The sequence below is a fragment of the Cupressus sempervirens genome, chromosome 6 (genome assembly GCF_028749045.1).
Source record: "Cupressus sempervirens isolate cs-2001-9-10 chromosome 6, ASM2874904v1, whole genome shotgun sequence".
NCBI classification, from domain to species: domain Eukaryota; kingdom Viridiplantae; phylum Streptophyta; class Pinopsida; order Cupressales; family Cupressaceae; genus Cupressus; species Cupressus sempervirens.
Genome location: NC_143123.1, coordinates 85,783,913 through 85,804,615, shown reverse-complemented (window position 1 = coordinate 85,804,615; position 20,703 = coordinate 85,783,913). Strand labels below are relative to the sequence as shown.

The 20,703-nt window shown below is 35.6% G+C and overlaps 1 protein-coding gene across 1 annotated transcript in view; it reads left to right on the top strand.

The window, feature by feature from the left end:
- LOC149551296 (uncharacterized) overlaps nucleotides 1–20,703 on the top strand; it is an 82,929-nt gene that overhangs the window by 26,484 nt on the left and 35,742 nt on the right. The window contains exon 4 of the mRNA XM_089786852.1: nucleotides 11,713–11,804. Within this exon, the coding sequence (XP_089642978.1) occupies nucleotides 11,713–11,804 (92 nt within the window). The remainder of the gene's footprint in view (nucleotides 1–11,712; nucleotides 11,805–20,703) is intronic.

The window sequence follows — 20,703 nt, the reverse complement described above, 5'->3', positions numbered from 1 at the left end:
TCCCTGTTCTAGCAATTGGGCAAGTTGGGGCCCTTCTGATTATGACTCCATTGGTAGACTCAGCTTGTAGTGATCACAAAGAGACCGATGTTGGTCATGTAGGAAGCCCCGTACTAGCACCTGAGATAGCTTTAGGAGGAGTCATGGAGTCGTAACATTTTCCATCTAGAGAGGTGATGGAATCTTCAAAGATAGGAGATAGCATACTGCAGGAGCCATAGGTCAAACTCGACATAGTTGGGTCGGATGCTATGGTAACAATTGATGCAATATTATCGGTCGACCTGGTGGGGAAGGGTAAGTAGATTGGAGGCTTTCGCAGCACCGAGGTAAGGATGCACTCCCTTAGTGGTGGGGCGTGGTAGTGATTATTTGGTGCGACGGTTTTAGGTTACAATGGTGACTCAAGGACCTTTTCTCCAGTCTCCGCTGTGAGAAGATCTTCCTCCTACTACATTGATGTTGGATAGTACAACACCAAAGAGGTAGCCATACTAGAGTTGGCGGGTACAAGGGGTGGAGAACAAGAACCTGTGGAAGTAGGGGTAGCGAAGAGTGGCTGCCCTTTAGGAGACATGGTAGAGGTCGAGGTACAAACGACGGAGGAAGAGTTAGCACATGCTACATTCAATGTCAATCTCGAGAAATGTTTTGACATTCTTACCGCTGTGGTTGCTAGAGGCAGGCACATTGCACATGGTGTGGTTGTAGCATGATGTGAGGAGGCCAAGGAGAAAGCTAAGGTAGCTATAAAGAGATTGCGGGAGGAGATAGCTACTAGGTAGCCACTTAGTAGGCAACTTGGGCTAAGGAGTGCACAACACTCATAGCACAGTTAGAGGCAGAGACGCAACTGGCAACCATTACATAGGAGATGTGTCTATTAGACACACAGTTGACAACAATTACACAAGAGAAGTGTCTGGTTGAGTCACAGTTGGCAACAATTACACAAGAGAAGTGTGTAGTAGGGATCCAGTTGACCGAAGCCAAAGAGGCATGTGGCAAAAAGGAGGCTGAATTGTAGGACGTTGCAATCATGTTAAGGGAGGTAGTCGAGGCAAACTCCTAGATCCAGGTAGATATGGACATTCAGACCTAGCAAGTGTACCAGCTTCGAAAGATGTTTCCCTCTACAACATCCCAACCAGCTCTAGGGACATTCCCTTCTTCATCTTAGTTGTTTCTTATTATGTATGAAGTGTGGACCATTATCTCCATTTTTTTTTTGATGTCACCAGGAGACGACATTCTTTCCGGGGGTACAATGTTATCGGGAAATTGTGTTTTGGAAATAGTTATGTAATAATTAATCATGTTAAGAGTGATAGTTGTTGAAAGTGTTATGTCACGATGGTTGAGTTGCAATGCTTCAGACATTATATGAACACTATCATGAACTGGGAAAGATACCAATCAATCATTGAGTTTATACTTGCTCTCATGTTCTGAGTTGTACTAGCTGTAAGCCTTAATGAAATAACATTCTAGTTTCCTGTTACTTCCATGTTATGTTTACATTTTTGTAGTATGCATTAACCAGTTTACATGTGACAGCAAACAAATGGCAGCTCACCCAACAAGGACATTTCAAACTGCATATTAGTAGCAATAACTTGATAACTCTTCATAGTCAGTACCAAAAATCAGATCCTCAACATAACCTACAACAATCAGCATTTGATTACATTTTTTTTCCTCTACAGATTGCTGTCCACTATCTCTCTCCCAAATCCCTACTGCTGCAAATAACTGTCTACTTATCATACCAAGCACATGGGGTTTGTTTAAGAGCATAGCGTGCCTTTTTCAACTTGCGTACATAATTATTTTCTCATATAGCATACCCGTCAGGCTGCTGTATATAAACTTCTTCATTTAGAGTACCATTCAGAAAAGCATAATTGACATCCATTTGAAAATTTTCAAAACTTTGGATAGAAGCAAAGGCTAAAAGCACTTTTATAGCTTCTAAACATGCAACATGAGCAGAAGTTTATTCAAAGTCAATACCTTCAAAGTGCACACGACTTTTGCATACAAGTCTTGCATTGTTTCTCACCACTTAACCATCTTCATTTAACGTATTTTTGTATACCCAATTTGTACCAATCACATACTTGTCTTTGGGCCTTGGGACAAGTTCCTGTAGATGTGATTTTTGTTCCACTACAACATGCAAATCAAACACTCAATTGTTTTAAAGTGAAACACTTAAGACACCTAACCCTCTCTTGAATAAGGTCATCTATAATGCAATGCTTGCAAAGTGAGATCATGGGATGACTTCAAGGTTCCCTTCAACTGTGGATACTCAGTCACTTGAAATGATGTGATTTGTTGGGATCACTAAGGGGACTTAAGTCATTCAATGGATATCAATTGACTTACTATAAATTTACCTTCATAATGTGTAATGAAAATATAATTGGGTTTTCAATCTTTTGCTTTATCTTAATTTGAACTTGCTAACTTTAACTACTCCTATTCCTAACTATGATTGCAAGGAGTCATGGATGGACTTGGACTCTACTAGATGCAATGTTGTTAGCGACTCCACCCATCTTGTTTTTCAAATCAATATCTCCTCTTCAATCCCATCAAATGGATGCAAACTAAAGATTGAATATCAATTGAAGTTAAGTGCTTTCAATCATTGGCTAACCACACAAGGCACACTTACAATTAGGAAGAGGTTAGTGGCCAGTTTTGTTTGAGTCAAGCAAGTAAACATCCACAATTATTTTCATTCAACAAAAGTACTATATAAAATTAAATTTGCTCCAAGTAAGGATTGAAGAAAACAAACAACACATCAAAGCAACATTTAGTAATTCACCACGAGGGCCAATGATGAATCATCAATCACTTTGATAACATTATAGCAACAATTTGATCAAGTCTCTCCCTTAGCTAAACTACTCTAATTTAGCTAGCTAACTTCTCTCTAGTTTCCTAATCTCTTGCATCTAACCCTTTAATTGTTACAAATGAGATGGCCTCACACTTTTATAAGTGTTCAATTCTAATGAAGGGCCCAAATGGATTCAAGATCAAGGGCCAAGATTAATTCTTACAAACCCTAATTCGAATTGCCAAATTGTCAACCAATTACACGAGAGCACCATATTGTGGGCCAATAAGAAAATTACAAAGCTTTTGGTAGCCAATGAGAAAATTGGACACTTGGCATGATTTGGTAGTAAGTGCTTGAAATTGGTAGCCAATGAGAAAATTGGACACTTGGCATGATTTGGTAGTAAGTGCTTGAAATTGGTCTTTTTTGAGTGGAAAAGACAACTAGGTGTCACCTCATTATCTTTATCCTATGAATTTGCTCAGTTTTTTAATGAATAGAAAATATCTCGTGATACTCAACACTTCCAACTCTGATAAACTCTTCCAAAAATATCAATTTCTTGTGATTGATTGTGACGGCTCATAGTCCCAAATTGCTTCATGTTTTAGGTCTTCTCTGTCTTCTGAATTTTTTCCTCATGGCTTGACTTGAATTTGCATCATGAACCTGTAAACTTGAATTTGAGCTTGATTGTATTTGTGAATTTGATGATATCTTCATGCGGTGGGATCCCTCAAAGTAAACTTGGATTTTAGGAGGAAATTTAATTTGATGAAAATTTCTCCCACGTGTGGATTTTGATTTATCTTGAACCATCTTGATCTTCAGATGAATGTGTACTTTGATAATCTAGATTTGATCTCCTCCTCATTTGGAGTCTTTGGGCATGAAGTTTTCCGAGGTGTACCATGGTTGGAGTCTTGAGCGTCTCCTAGCTTTCTTTCCAGCAGTTCACCTTGCAAAACCAAGGGAGGACAAGGTGTTAAGCGATTGAAATTGCTAGACAAAATGAAGAGAATTTAATGTAAAATATAAAACTAGATTTTGCCCATCCTTTTACGATTTGAAACTAGATTCATAAAACCTCAACCCTTACTTCAGGTGAGATTCTCATAAATTAGGACCTTCAAATGCAATTCTGACGTCTTGCTCTGTGAAATATTGATGATTTTAACATACAGAACTCAGACATTTGTTCACCTATAATATCGATCTGCATTGTAAGTTGGAAATCTGGGAAAAGATAAATGATCTGTAATATCACAACATATCTACATTTTACATCCTACCCTTCTCCAAACTGATTTTTAAGGGTGAATCTGCCTAGAACTTCAAAGATTATTATGATTTTCTAATCCTGGAGTAATCTACCACCTATAAAGCTTTTCACTGCCCTATGGAGGATGCAGCTCACTGCCGAATTAGGAGATTAATTTTTTTCTGCTAGTCTGATGGGAATTTCCTGTCAATTGCACTTGATTTGCTTGTCTTAGATGTTGAAATGAATGTCCATCTCTTTATTTAAATACGTGATGAGGTGCTTAGATGAGTGCTTCAAGTGAAGGCTGACATTGCCATGATTGGGTAATGAAATTGATTTTGTTTAATTGTTCCATAGCCATGTAGACTGACTGGTTAAGTAATTTAATGATAAATGTTCAAATTTCCACCTAACAAATTGTTGTTTGGGCAAGTCACATTCTTGAGCAATGCCTAGCCTAGAGAATTCTCCTCTTGTTGCACACTTATCACCACGACTTGCCTCTCTCAAATTTTACTAGCTTCTTCGTGGAACCCATTTCTTCTTGGCTATCAACATCATTTTTGCCTCCATATCCCTCATTGTTTCTCTCACATCATCTATGTTTGGTGACTATAAAATTGCTCTCTTTACCTTGAGATGCAAGGAGAATACCAAGGGGGGGGGGTGGGGTGAGGATTATTGTCTGTAGGGAGGTGCCTGCTAGTTAGAGAATTTTTAGAATCCTCATAGATTAGCCACCCAGCCTAGAGGATTTTCCTTTTCACATTTTGCTGTTACAGTTATCTTCTTCATGCAGCTAAACACTTAAATCGATCACCCCCTTAGCCTGCAATATTGCTTCAATACTCAAAATGTTCCTTGCTTCATGTTGAGGAGGCTGAGGTCTTGTCTTCATAGCCATTGCAACAAGTCAGGTACTCTCCTACAACGAGGAATGTCCCTCAGGGAATCCTCAATCCTATTCAAGTTGACTTTGAACACCATCTTCCTTGCCTCCTGTGCTTGACTCTTTATCTTGGACAAATAGGCCTCCTTCCATGTTCTTTCTATGCCTGATTCATGCTAAGGCGAAACTAAGGAGGTCTTGAGGATTGCCTCTGCCAATTGTGGGCAAACTTCATACATATGAGGATTTTATACTTAACCTTGTTGCTGACTCTCACTATCAAATCTGCCCCAACATCAGTTTGGCTCATCTTCTACTTAGTTGATCTTTACTTGGCTCATGTCTCCAAATTTGAGCAAGTGTTGTCCTTCATGTAGAGCGGGACAATGTGTTTCGAGAAGATGAAGCATTTTGCCACCCTTTGAGGATAAAATCTACGTGCCTCTCCAATATACTATGTGGTACTGCCTTCTTTGATCGCTTTCACAATTTGGTGGGAAATAGCTCACGCTTCAAGCTATGGATGTTGGGCAGAATCCAACATGGTAGTTGGGATCTTAGACAAGTAGGCCTCCTTCCATGTTCTTTCTATCCCTGATTCATGCTAAGGCGAAACTAGGGAGGTCTTGAGGATTAGCTTTGCCAATTGTGGGGAAACTTCATACATGTGAGGATTGTACACTTAACCTTATTGCTGACTCTCACTATCAGATTTGTCCCAACATCAGTTTGGCTCATCATCTACTTAGTTGATCTTTAGTTGACTCATGCCTCCAAATTTGAGCAAGTCTTGTCCTTCATGTAGAGTTGGACTATGTGTTTCAAGAAGATGAAGCATTCCGCCACCCTTGGAGGATAAAATCCACATGCCTCACCAATATACTCTATGGTACTGCCTTCTTTGATCGCTTTTGTAATTTGGTGGGAAATAGCTCACACTTCAAGCTATGGATGTTGGGCGTGATCCAACATGGTAAGAGGATTTTCCTCGTCTTGCTCCATTTTTCGCCAACCTACAATGACTAGGTTTGAGCCTCATGAACTCACCCCCCCCCCCCCCCCCCCCAACACCAATCTTTGTTTCAATCCACATTGTGCCTCGCTAAAAGTTAAATTGCCAAGCCTGAAGGTTGAATTGTGAAAATCAAGTATATGCTAGGATTCATACAGAAGGGAGGGTGAAAATCTTGGGTTGTCCAGGACAGTAAATCCTAGGAGGCAGGCAATGCCCTATACTCTTCTTTTCCACCTAACTCACTTTGCCTTCCTCTAGACCCACTAAAGCTCATCAACATTGGTCAACAAGGAGTTGTCTTGTCACTTATACTCGACCTAAAGTTGGTGCAATCTCTTGTTCCTCATCAAACTCAGTTTTACCTCTAACTAAGGCTTGAAGACTTCAAATTATTGCTAGTTAAGACCCCCTAAGGCCACCTACTCCTATAATTGAAGCAAAAAGAGGGGGTCTCCATTGATAATGGGGCGATGGTGTGAAAACCTTACAATATCTAGTACCCACTCAAATAAATGTTTTTGAACATTTCATCGATAAAACTTGTTAGGAGCTAACAACTATTGGTCACCTCCATTTTTACCTATTAGACAACTAGGAAATGCTCTCACAGTGGAAGATACCATAAGTTGAGTTGAGAGTCTTCGTCTTCAGTTATTCACTTGTGTGCAAGTGTGTTAATTCCCCATTTAACAAGAACCTAGAAAGCTTCTTAGATCTATTGGACTTGGCTATTAGATATCCTTTCTTTAAAAGCATCCTAGATAGAGCCTTGTTGCTAGCCAGACATCCATGGCCCTGACCAAGTTATCGCTGTGGTTTACTGTGAACAACGCTCTACTTATAGGGCCCGTTTGTTTGCTGGCATAGGAATTGAAAATTAGAATAGAAAAATGGAATGGGAATGGAAATGGGGAATGGGAATAGAAAAGGGCAATTCCAATCCTGTTTGGTTCACTTGGAATTCGATTGGGAATATGTTAATCCATTGTTTGGTCGTACAAAAATGGAATAGGAATAAGGCTAAGTTTTGCATTTTAAAAAATATTTCCCTTAAATTTTTTTGTTTTAATTTATTGTTTTTTGGTTAATTTTTTCAATAATGGTAAAAAGGTTAATTTATTTTCATTTTTATTTTATTCATTGAAGTTAATGAGAAATATTATTTATTTCATTTTTTTAAACAAATAGATACAAAAAAAATGTTATAAAAAACCAAACAGTGAATATAAAACATATTCTAATTTTCTCTTCCTATTCCAGTCCTATTCCAATAACCAAACAAGCCCTTATTGATTTTTATTTTAGTAGCAGTGATAAAGATATTCACACACTGAGTGCCAAATTGCTTCCTTTTTTTCTTATTTTTCATTCTTATTTCTTAGCTAAGGGAGAAACTTGATCAAATTGTTGCTATAATGCTATCATGATGATTGATTATTCATTGTTGGTTCTTCAAGGTGAATTACTTAATATTGCTTTGAAGTGTTGCATGGTCTCCTAAATCTTTCACTTGGCAGTAGATTCTATTTCATGTTATTTAGAAGTAGTTTAGTTGAATGAAAATAATTGTGGATGCTTACTTGTTTGACTCAAACAAATCTGGGCTGCTGGCCTCTTGCTAACTGTTAGTGCGCCTTGTGTGGTTAGCCGATGATTGAAAGCACTTACCTTCAATTGGTATTCAATCTTTAGTTTGCATCCATTTAGTTTGAAAACCATTTGAGTATTCCCTACAAGCTTGCACTAGATGGGTGGAGTCGTTAATTAAGCTATATCTAGTAGATTCTAAGTTTATTCATGTTTCCTTGCATTCATAGTTAGAAGTAGAAGTAAAAGCTAAGTTTAAGTTGAATAGGAAAGTTTTTAGATCGAAGCTATATTTTCATTGCGCATTGTGAAGCGACATCTATCGAAATGCAAACGGTTGTCCATTGTATGAACAAGCATAAGCCCCCTAGTTGATTACCAACAAATCACATCATTTCACTAAGTGAGTATCCATAATTAATGAAATCTTGACGTCATTTCATGATATTACTTTGCAAGCTTAGCATGGGAGATGGCCTTATTCAAGATAGGATTGAGTGTTTGATGTTTCACTACAAAACATTGAGTATTTGATTTTGCATGTTGTAGTAGAATAAAACTCATATCAACATGTACCTCATGGGGCTCAAGTGGTAGGGCTAGAGTCCAGGTGAGTTGTGTATTTATGGACTTTGTTTCCTTGTTGCAAATTTGGTCACTGTAAGTGATAACAATTTGAAGTTAGTTTTATCAAGACAAATAGAGAACCTTATATGACAAAATGAAAGGGAAAATGGTTGCTGACTTTTGATTGTTTGATTGAAGTTTAAGTTTTAATGCAGAATTAACAATAAAATTGATAAGTGAAATTTTAAATGTTCTAATTAATTTATCTTGCTAATAGCCATAACTATTTGATGCTTTGGTGCAAGCTTCTTTGCTACCTTATTGTATTTATTAAAATATAATAATGTTTCTTTAATAGTCATCTTAGTTGCTTTAGGAGTTTTTCTTTTCAATCTTTAAATGATGATTGATTAATTAGAAACATCGTCTCTATAAATCAATTAAAGGAGCCTTAGTCCCCTTTGTTTAATATTTGATTTACCATAACATGGTATAGAGTGAGTCGACATGATTTCAATTTGGCAAATTCTTTAAGGAAAAAATTAACCTCTTCTTTTCTGGAATTTTCTTTGTAGAAGTTTGTTTTTCGAGTCAAAAAAAATCATTGGCAGTTTTCAGCTTGATAAATCTTGTTTAGGACATGGGTTCTGCTTGTAAATCATGATCTCATTCTCTCACGTTTTTCAATTTGGGTCAGATCACCTAGAGTTTTACACAACAGGTCTATTTTGGTGGGTTTGTTGAAAGATTTGTTGAAGGGTTTCTTAGACTGTGCCATTACCTTTTGCCATAGTCTTCATCTACTTGTTTTCTATGCACAATGTAGCTATTGATGGCCGTTTTCTTCTTTGTATCAATCTTGATGTTTTTATTCATGATAGGTTTTTAACTTCTTGTTGCTCATGCCATCTTCCTCTTGGGATGACGATTCCTTTGTTCCTTTCATGGGCTGGTATTGTGACTAGATTTATTTTACTCGTCTCTTTATTTTATCTTTTCCGATCTGCTTGAAATCATGGGTTCATTGACTGTTTTGTTTTATGACTTTGGGCTGTTCCTGCATGACTTTGGCTTTCAAACATCATGTTTGTTCTTCTTTACTTGCACTAGGTCTGTTGTTTCCTTGCAAAAGTTGTAAGATTTCAACATCCTCTATGTTTTAGAATCTTCCACAAAGATTGCAATGGGTCTGTCAAAAGTTTCTGCGGCTAGGATTTCTCTTTCAAATCCTACTTTTACTTGCATTGATTTTTTAAATTTGTCCTAAAAAACCTAGTGATGGGTGTTCATAAAATTTTCACTTAAAAAAATTATGCTTGGGCTTTGTTGCTCTCATTCCTGTCCCCTATTACTTTTGCTCATAGTAGCTCGTTTGATCCAAGCTCAAGTGTCTAGGTCCAAGTCATGCAAATAAAACCTAAGTCTAGTTAGTGTTTGGGTCATGTTGCTTCTCATTGGGATTTTTCTTTTCCCCTTTCCCCTTCGCTTCCGTTATATTACTTGGGTTGGGCCAAAAAAAATCAATGAAGTTAAGTTATCCAAGTAGTCCATGAGTCTAGATGGGTAGGGTAGGTCTTTAGGATCACCTTGATGAGAAGTAAAGTGGAACTAAACATATTATTAATTCAAGTGCAGTATATCAGATTTTCATAGTTCGCACTATTGCATTAGTCAAAGAAGTGTTGAAATCGCTTCAATTCTGCAGGTGCAAGCATTGACATTGGTTATGAAAGCTTAAGTTGCCATACAAGAATATTTTGTGGAGATTCCCTTGGCGCACCCCGCAGATTGGGAATGTGGCATGAGAGGTGCGACCTTGAGTATAATGAATAAGGGACTCCACGACAGGTTAAAGAGCAAACATGTCGGAGAAGCGGATTTTTGGAAAAGTACTTCTCCTCGTGCGACACTGCAAACAAGATAGAAAGAGCTCAAAGCCAAGGCCTATGGAAAATGGACAAGTAGCCTCCATAGAAAATTCACTTCATTAAGAGGTGAATTAAAGGTAAATCTGGGGCTCTATGAGACTAAAGGGAGCCACCAACTTAGAAGCCAAGACTAGGGTTCAGGAAGATGGAAAAGCCGCTGCCCCCACGATTTAAGAAGTGGAGTGATGAAATCTAATTTTCTGAAATATGAAAAGTAAAGTGATGTGATGAGCTGACGCCACTTTTCAGCTGTTAACCACTGGGTATTATTTTCAAATATGATTTGTTTACCATACTAGTTAAAGAAATTAACGCATATAGACAATGGATCAGAACAGCAGTAAGAATAGCAGAACTCCTTATATTATTCGCATACGTCAACATAGTACATAATGATTTTGATGATAAGATCATTTACAATGATCCCGAAGGGGGTATATATACATCTCAAGGAACCTTCCCGAAGGTGTCCGTCGGCTACATACAACATGTCAGCTACATAATAAGAACCTTTCCGATACCAACGACATACATCCCGATACACACCCTATCGGCCAATACTGATGACATACATTTTGATATTGATAACATACATCTTGATACTGACGGCATACATCCTGATACTGACGACATACATCCTGATACTATGTTTATTGACGACACCATTTTCCTCAAAAATGAAGTTTTGTAAGTTGATCTGTGTCTCAGCTTTTGTGGTAGCTACTTGCTGATATTCCAGTGTGGTTTTATCATTTTCTCCTCAAAAATCATTTATGTTTTTTTCTTTTTGATTTTCTCTTCAAATATCGTTTTTGGGATTATGATTGGTGTTGCTGGTCTTAAGGTTATTTTATTTTCTTCCGAAAAAAAATCATTGGAGGCTTGGGCAATTTTTTCTCAAAATCATGGTTTTAATTTCTTAAGTTGTTCTCAGTATCTCTGGCTTCAGGGAGGGACAGTTTTGTTTCCAACATCAGGTTCAATGGTTTTTGGTTATCGTTGTCATTTTCAGAAGTTTTACAGAATCAGGCAAGGTCTCAGTAGGAGGCTCATTTTGCAGAGCATTTTGATGAGAAGGGGGCAGTGTTCTATGCATTTGTGGCCAAGGGACCTGCAGATTGTCTTCTCAGTTCTGTAGAGTTGTTAGAACGATGACCATAAAGGGAGACGTTATTAAAATGTTGTAATGTTTCTTTAATGGTCATCTTAGTTGCTTTAGGAAGTTTCCATTTTTGTCTATAGTTCACAATTGTTTCATTTAGAAATATTGTCTTTGTAAACCTATTTATGGAGCCTTCATCTCCTTTGATTAATGCATCGATTTACCTTAACGGTATTTTCATGTATGCCTTGATTCATTTTGTACACATTTTTGGTGTATGTTAGGAAGAGTTACTCATGGTTTCCATGTATTAAGCTTAAAGATCATCTCATCAGAAGATTTCAAATATTTAAATTAGGTGCAGATTTAATATAGTTTCCAGTTGGCATTTTATATTTTTAAGTCTCACCCATATGTATATGACAATGGATTTATATGCATTCTTTTGTTATATGCTGTGTGTTTGAGATAGTAACTGCTGTTGTTTGCATCATATATATCAGTGGAGGACACAGTGACAAGGAAGCTAAATTTTGGTTCGGGTTCTGATCAAGATAAAATTCGAAATGCTGGTGTGGTGGCGGATGGTGAAAATGTGAGATAGATTTGTCATACTATCTTTTGCTTCTTAGTGAATTTGATGATGCAAATTTGTGTATCATTTATGCTAGCAATGTCTATTGTAGTAAATGTAAATGTTTATACTCTAGCATGCTAACTACAATACTTAGTCTGTCCCTCAGCTTCTCAGTTTTCTTGAACTGTAAGTTGAGATATCCACAATCCCAATTTATTAAATTCTAATTGGATCAAATCTGATGATTCCTTGATTGTTTATTTCATTCATTTTTATGTGTTATTAATTTGTTACTAAAAAAATCTAATTTCGGATATGGGACAGTTCCAGAGCTGGATTGAAATGGATACAATGGTATCGGATATGTATATGGCTATTTTCCGAGGCCCCATAATAATGATACTGCTGGATATGGCATCCATAAATAATTGTACAGATACACCACAATTTTATAAGCTATTTGAGGTTCATTTTTGTCACTTTAGAAGCAATAACTCAAATATTAATAATTTAGTTAAAGAGTAATAAAATATAATTATAAAAAATAATAATAAATCACAATGGACTTCAAAAAAAAAAAAAAATTCTAGAAAAAAATTCATGTAGATGATCAAAGTGGAAATCAACTCTTTAAATAAAAAATAATATACAGTGATTCTATTTTAAATTTAAACAAGGGTAAATGATATATTTTTTAACTTGTTTAAAAACAAAATGAAACTGAAAAGGATACCTGATGTTTTGGTGGCAGAATTTTTATTTCTAATTATACTTCTCTAAGGATATCTTAATTTACAGTGTGTATCTCTTTTGTACATTATTAATATATGAAGCAATACATCCGCACAGTATTTTATTGTTTTAATTATTCTTATAAGAAGCAGTGTAATACCAGTACTGGGTGAAGTCGGGACAGCGAGACAAATTTCTGGGACGGGGGACGATGGGCCTCATTTCGGGACAAAAGGGGGATGGCCAGGGGGGGCCGGCAAGGGGAGGATGGGGTAAGGAGGGTTGTTGTATAGTATACATATAGAACTTGAGATGCTAATTATGAAATGATGTTTCAGTGTAAAATTGCAAATTAGAATACTTGAACATAACAAAATTGCAACATGAACTAGAAGCATTGAACATTGAACATAGTAACATTCAAAAGTCAAATTTAAATAGAAATTCAGTACCCATCCCAGCAGTGGCGTGGTCGTGGAATGACAATGGTGGGGGTACTTGGGTACTTAAGTACCTGGTGTGGGGACTTCTCGGGGACGGACACTTTGAGGTTTGGGAGGGGGGTGCGTGTCCCCGTTGAAACTGATATGAAGTAAAATTCAATTTTACCTATATGCCATGGAAAAACACATGGAAGAAGCAAAAAAACACTTCAAAATGCAAGCAATCTTTCATTATCTTTTTCACCATTAAAATGCATAGTAAAATTCCATCTGAAAAATGCAGTACAAAATGAAATTGAAATGAGTCACATGAAAACCAGAAATGAGTCTTCGATCTTGCTTCTGCTTGTGCTATGTAGTTGTTCTCTATTAATTTTATTTAATAAAATAAATTAAGACTTTTTCTTTATTGATTATGTTTTTCTAAAGACTTTTTTCAGGGTAGTGGGGCCAGTAGTTGTGCAGATGCATTTTGCAACCATGCACATGCTACATGAAATTTTATAGGAACTTTGCTTTTTGTAAAGAAATGTAAAATGAACTCTCATCTAGTTATTCATTTAATAAAATAAATTAAGACTTTTTTGGGTAGAGGGGCCAGTAGTTGTGCAGATGCATTTTGCAACCATGTATAGGCTACATGAAATTCTATAGGAACTCTTCTTTTGTAAAAGAAATGTGAAATGAACTCTCATCTAGTTACAATTAAGGTTTGGAGGTGTCTCTTCATCCAATTCACCAGGTCAGCACATTTAGTGAAAATTATTATTAAAAATGACTTTTTAGGGATTTGAGTAAAATATTAGAGAATCCCAAATAGACGAACGGATGCTTATCATTTATTCTGGCAACAACATCCTATTTAATTGTGGATGAGGTTGTGCTTAAATAGGAAGGTCATAAGGTTCTCATGATGTAGCTCCATGTTCAAATCCCCAAAGTTACATCTTAAGTTGGAATCTAGAGTGGTGGCTCTAGGACCTCCATTGTGGCGTCTAAGTTGAATGAGCGGGTTCTATGTTGATATGTTGAATGGGAGGTCCCCTTTGTGATCTCCACTGGTTAACAAACAATTCCTCCTTGATAATACAAATAAACTTCATGTTTTTATTTAAAATATAACGTATATGCAATCTTTGTGATCTCAATACCTTTTGGTAACCAAAAATCTTATTATCTCAAAATTTTATATCCAACATAATTGAACCTATTGTTGAACACAAGATGGCTATTTATTGTTATAAAATATACAAAACAACATCTTATTTACAACACAACTTATATTCAACTTTAAGTGATTGTTTTCATTTGGTAGTCTCTTACTTTTCATGGTAAGAAACAAGGTGTTTATCATACTCACCTTTAATATTTGTCACATGACAAACATATAAGATGTACTTCAATGCATTGTAATTGTCATCCCAACAGTTGTACATATAAGAACATGAACTGTCCACATAACGACAATAGTTACAACGGTTGTTTTGATGAGTACCTTTTTTTTATATAAATGACACATTTTTTTTTTATGGTAAGAGGCTGAAGCCAAGATTAATTATTATGTTATGTGATTAATTATTAGTATTATTATTATTTATTAAACGTGAGTAGATTCAAACCCAAGACCTCTTCGATAAGAGGCTCACAATTTACCGTTGTGTTATAGGCTCTTGCCTATATAAGTGACACATTTATTAGATGGTTATGATATTTTATATAGAGCAAAAATGTATGTATTACACTTATTAATGAATGTATGTATAATTTTTATTAATTATATGAGATTCATAAGTCCTTAATGTTTTCATGCAATGGTTCATCTTGACAAACATTTGGTCATTTGTTGATTAACATGTGGATTAATTTTTGTCAATATATGGTGTAAATGCGTTGCAAGACTAAATCATATAACCACAAGTATTATACAAACAGTCAGATCCTGTGCAACTATTGGTCACTTTCTTCTAGGTTCTGCCAAGGCTTTTATAGGATGCTGAATCCAAATACATATGTCGTGTTTGGGAATATATTATAGTTTAGGGTATAGATAGGTGTCTTATCCAAAATGTGTTGTATGTTTAGGTAATTTATCTTATATTAAACACAGTAGATGAAATCTCCTTATATAGATTTACAAAGATGATGTTATATAAAAAAAATCTTGAACTATAAAGACTTAGTTACCCAATTCTTCCCTTTGCCCTTTGAACAAAGCGAATTTCGAACCAGTTCTCGGTCTTGGTTCCCTTTTGGGTTGGGTTCAAACCCAAGCTGGCTAGTTCCTCCAAGTCAAACCTAGGGCAAACCAGAGCAGACCCAGGTAGATTGAGTGTGAACTAGGTATAGTTCCACTGGGGACATTCTATAATTTAGTGCAGAAAACAATTATTACAGAATTTGATTAAATATTTTTAACATTACAAAACAAAATTTGCTGAAGTTCAAATACTTATTACATCAAATTAAACTGGCCCTCAAGATTTCTTCCAGTGAATTGTATATATTCAATTGCTAATTATGATCCTTGTCCGAATAATTGGAATCTTTGTATAGTGATAAATCATATTTGAAATGTTAAATAACATCTTCAATAAGTGAAGAGAGTTGCAGGCTACTTATATAACATTTTTCAATTAGGATGTTAATTACAATCAAAGAAGCTCAGAATGTTAATTACAAACAAACATGCTCTTTGTACAATGAAAAAGTAATAAGCGTTGGACAAGTTGGAAAGCAGTAAGTTATTAGTGCAGTTGATCCCAGTAACATTGACAATGTTTGTGATCCAACTAATGCCTTTGATGAAGAAGAAGAAGATGAAGATTTAGACAATCCATTAGATGATTGAAACTTAGCATAACGTTCTAATTTTTGAAAGTCTAAACAATGATACTTGAACTCAATATTATTTTAATAGTTCGGTGTTGATAATAGATATGATGCTAAGATTACAAGTTGGTGGTGTTTTTGTTGTTTTAATGATACTATGTACCATTCTAATCATACTTCATTTTTCTTGGCTGCACACACACACACACACACACATACATATATAGAATTTTTAACTGTTTTTGTACTAACAAACCCACACCTCATTTCAAGATTTTGCCGTACTAGCGAATTGGTAACTTAGACTAAAGATCAATATAGAAACTACCTTATAATCTAAAGAATAAGATGAACATTAAAGAAACATTACAATATTCTAATACCCTCTTAATGGTCATCGTCTAACTACTTTGTAGAAGATTACATGTCTTGCAGTCAGAAATTCTTCAGAACATTCAGCTACTATTGAGTTCCTCCCTGGATACCAAGAGTAGCCAAAAACAGCTCTAAAAATAGAGAAGGCTGCCCCCTTCTTCAAAATGCTTTGCAACAAGAGACTTGAGCTTGTTGTTGACTCTTCCACTAAGATGAGTTTGCGAATAACTGTCTCAGAATATCCTAAACTCCTGACCAAAAGTCATCAGAAAACATCCAACCAGGTATTGAATAATAGAGTTGGCCCTCCTTGTAGCCAGAGACTCCACAAACAATTGGCACAACTTTGAAAAAATGTGTGAACCCTCCAAACTTTTGCTGAAGAGAATGATGGCCTAGAATAGATTGCAAAAAGTCACAATTTTTGAGGGAAAAATTGCCAAACCTAAGATTGCGAATCACTTTTAAAAAAAAATAGTAAAACACTGACAAGAAACTCCAACAAAGCTTTGCAAAGTACAAAATCAAAATTTTGGTAAGGGATAAAATAATAAAAACTCATCAGAATTTTTTCAAGGGAAAAAGTTATGAACACCTATAAAAAAATTTTGAAGTGGAAAATTTATGAAAACCCATAATTTTTATAAGGGAGAAATGATGAAAAACCATCAAGATTCTTCTTAAATGAAGAAATTATGAAAATGCATCAGAGAAACCTCCATGTGAAAAAACATGAGACTTCATGACAAAACAACATATGCAAGCAACACCTAATTTGCAAAATGCACATGCAAGCAACAAGCCAAGCAACAAGCAAATAAATGCAAGTGTTAGGTGTCATTGATGTCGAGAGCTTTAATTGTAAATAATAATTTAATCCTCTATAACCTTCTGCACATTATTTTTTTGGGTGAACAAACGTTCTAAAAATGGATAACCAATATTGTATTGACAGTAAATCAGAGATGTAACTGATGATAGTTTATATCAGATATAATTCACGATATTTGTACATGATGATTTCAGCGACAGTATATATCAAAGACTCTCAGATAGACAACACAATTAATTCACGTCAAGTGGCACATGGGAAACACTAACGATGTAATCTTTGTGATGCAGAGACCACAAATTGTGTTTGTTTGGTTACAGCAACTTGCTACAGAAAATTTTGTTTATTCCTTTGCATATATCTTAGCGGCGAACCTTATTTCAAACGGTGCCAGGAGATAGTTTGATGTGTTTATTAGTAACACAGAAACTGATTTTGATTCCCATATGCCAGATAAGGATTGGTTTCCTATCGTACGATGGTTTTTGCGACGTCACAAACTTCAAACACCACTTTGAATTGTCAAATAATGTGTGGTGATAAATTGTGGGTGAATTACTATGGTCATTGTGGAAAAAAGTTTGTCTTTTAGAAACGACTATAATATTCACTAAATATACTTAATGATATTCACCATTATTTGTTATGCAATCGGTTCGGTTGGTCTCCTATTCCTCTATTCATTAACAAGATGTCAATTGATATGAATTGAATTACAGACATAATGGTCTTAATCTAAGAATGGGATATATTGATATCAGAGTTCCTAGGCTTTGTCTCGGCTCAAACTTGGCAAGGTCAACTTGACTCGTGACTTGGCTACAACTCGGTAATGACTTGACAAGACGATAAAACTCTTGAAATTATATAATATATACTTTTATAATAATATATGTATGAAATTATATATCATATTCCATGATTCCTGCCGAATCATAAAAACTCAACAAGGTTTCCTCGACTCGACGACTCAGACTACCCGCACGACTTGTGGAGAGTCATGAAACTCTGATTTGTATGGAATAACAGTTGAATGTTAATTTAAAAAACACAAGGGAGAACTCTTATGTTCTGTTTTGATCAAATTAACTTGAAGCAATAACCTAAAGTTTGAATTAAGTTGAAAATTAGACTAAGGTTTATTCACTACAATTTCATACCTCCCTCAGCCCCACTCGCCCCCTCTTAGTAGTGAATTTGTGTTCTTCAGCAAGTACATGCAACTCACAAAATATGTAGACTTTTTCTGAAATTAGTAAATCATACGACCAAAACTGTTGACCAGGCTTGTGATTTTCAGTGAAAAACTTCAAAGATGAATTGCAAACTTTTCATAAAATAAATTCAATGACTATTTAAAAAATAAAAAAGAAAAAATTCCACACAGAAGAGGTTCAAAATTTTCTTAAAAAATTTACCAAATTTTATGAAATGCCAACGACATGCTCTGATACCATGTGTTACATCCCGTATTTTGTGATCTTGAAAAATTATCGAGTTGTTGATGTTTCACGCTAACCCCAAATGGTTGGTTAAATTAGTTACTCATTTTTTATTATTATTAATGGGAACATTTGTTATTTGTTATGTTAATGAGAAATGGAAGGTGTTGGTTAGTTGTTATGGTACTATAAGATTTGGAAATGGTTCATCAAATTGGTTACGAACTATAATAACTAGATTTTCTTTTGAACAGTATAAGCTATTACCATGATAAATTACTTCTTGTAGGAGTGCAACAAAGGGGGGGGAGCATTACCAAAGAGGGAATTGGGAACGAGGGCACCAACCTACCATTGAGCCAACATGTATGAGTCATAAATAGCCATGGGAAAATGAGCTAGGCAAGCAAAGGTATACTGAGTGTTCACCATGAGCTAACTAGGTCAACAAGTTTAATAAGATACATAAATTTTCACGTGAACATTAAAACGAAGTAAGAACAATTGTTACTTTTAAGAAATGGGTCAATCTCAATCCTTCTTGTAACGTGAGACATGTTCTAGTATAATGTTAACCATGGTACTTACATACATTTGTACATGTATATGTATGTATGTGTTTATTCAAATATGATGTACATGTATGTAGGTGTATACTTAAAATACAACATTTATACTTAAAATACAATGTTTACAAAAAAAAACCTATATTTGAAATATGAAGTGTATATATGTATATTTGTATGTTACACATACAAATATATGTAAATATAATAAGTAACATTATAGTAATACATAAGGAGTAAATTATTGTTTCCATCTTATGTCAATGCATTATTATTTTAGAGTCCAGTGGCTTTTTAATTTCAGCCCTTGAATGTACAAATCAAGAATGTAACTTATGCTGCCACCTTTCAAGTCACCTTGTACGTGACTTCTCTTGGTGGAATATAATTTTAAAGCAAGCATAGCTCGAAGAGATACTTATTGTGGCCATTCCAAGCTCTGCAACTCTTCTCTTCTTTCATACTTGACGTATTTAGCTGTAGCAAAGGATCAAAGTATTTACATATGAGGAGCTGATCAAGGCCAACTTCAACAATTTGTATCTAGTAGTCGAGATTTGGATGCACCCTTGCATTTGCTGTCTGCCAGGTCGTACATCTCTCATGCACTTTTCTATTACAAATTCTTATGATTATGAAGCTCAACAATCAAGCTAATTTTGAATGAGAGATTTAAATATATTTTGAAGTTGTTCCAATCGGATTAGGATTCATGAATGTATGATCTCTAAATATGCTTAAGCTTTTCGGTTTGATAGAATTTATGATCCAAATCGACCGCATTAAATATGCATGCAGTTTTTCTGGTTAAGAGTTGATATACATGCTATTTATTTATTTTGCCTTCAGAACTCAAATAACTTGGGAAAAGACCCAAACTGTACAGAGTTATAAACCAACGTGCCTCACAAATAAGATGAGGCACCTTCACAGTGTATTGATAATATTATTGTATGCAATGTGACATTCTAATATCCATATAAGGCCTAGGTTGGGCAGAGAATTTATGACTATGGTAAACAAAAACATTCAAGATTTATGGACAACCACATCGGTGGTCATCAAGGACGACCAAGCCTGGTCGAGATGAAAGATGTGAGGAAGTGAAAATTAGTAACAAACTGAACATTAAAAGAAACATAGGCAACTTAATGATAGACTGAGTCAACTCATGGTGGGCAATAGGGTATAGTCTTGTTTGTCAAGTGGTGGGTGATCAGATACAATGTGCATATGTAAATCCTTGGCTAGGGTAGGTTAGTGGAAAACTTCTTGTTGTAATCACTAGAGGTCAGAATAGCTTGTAGTCGGATGGGTAGGTTGATGGTAAGGACTACACAGTCTAGACGTCTGTATAGCTGACACTCTAACACTAAGATGCTCAGGTGGCAGGACGAGGTGGTGTCCCATGCTTGATCTTATGTAGGGTAGGGCCATTCTTAGATGAGAATGAGAGAGGATACATATGGTCCATGGTTGGGAGGTTAAGCCTTTGACAATGCTTCTCCTCTCCACCTAATGCCAAGACGTACAAGATAGATCAAGATTGCATTCTCAGCCTTTTTGGTTAATGGGTATTTTTCCTCCTTTTATGCTTATTCATGTTTTGTTAGTTATGCAATTATTATGTGATTGTTGCAGTTACTTCTTTTCAGATTGTATCACGGAGGAAATGATTTCTCTCTCTCTCTTTCATTA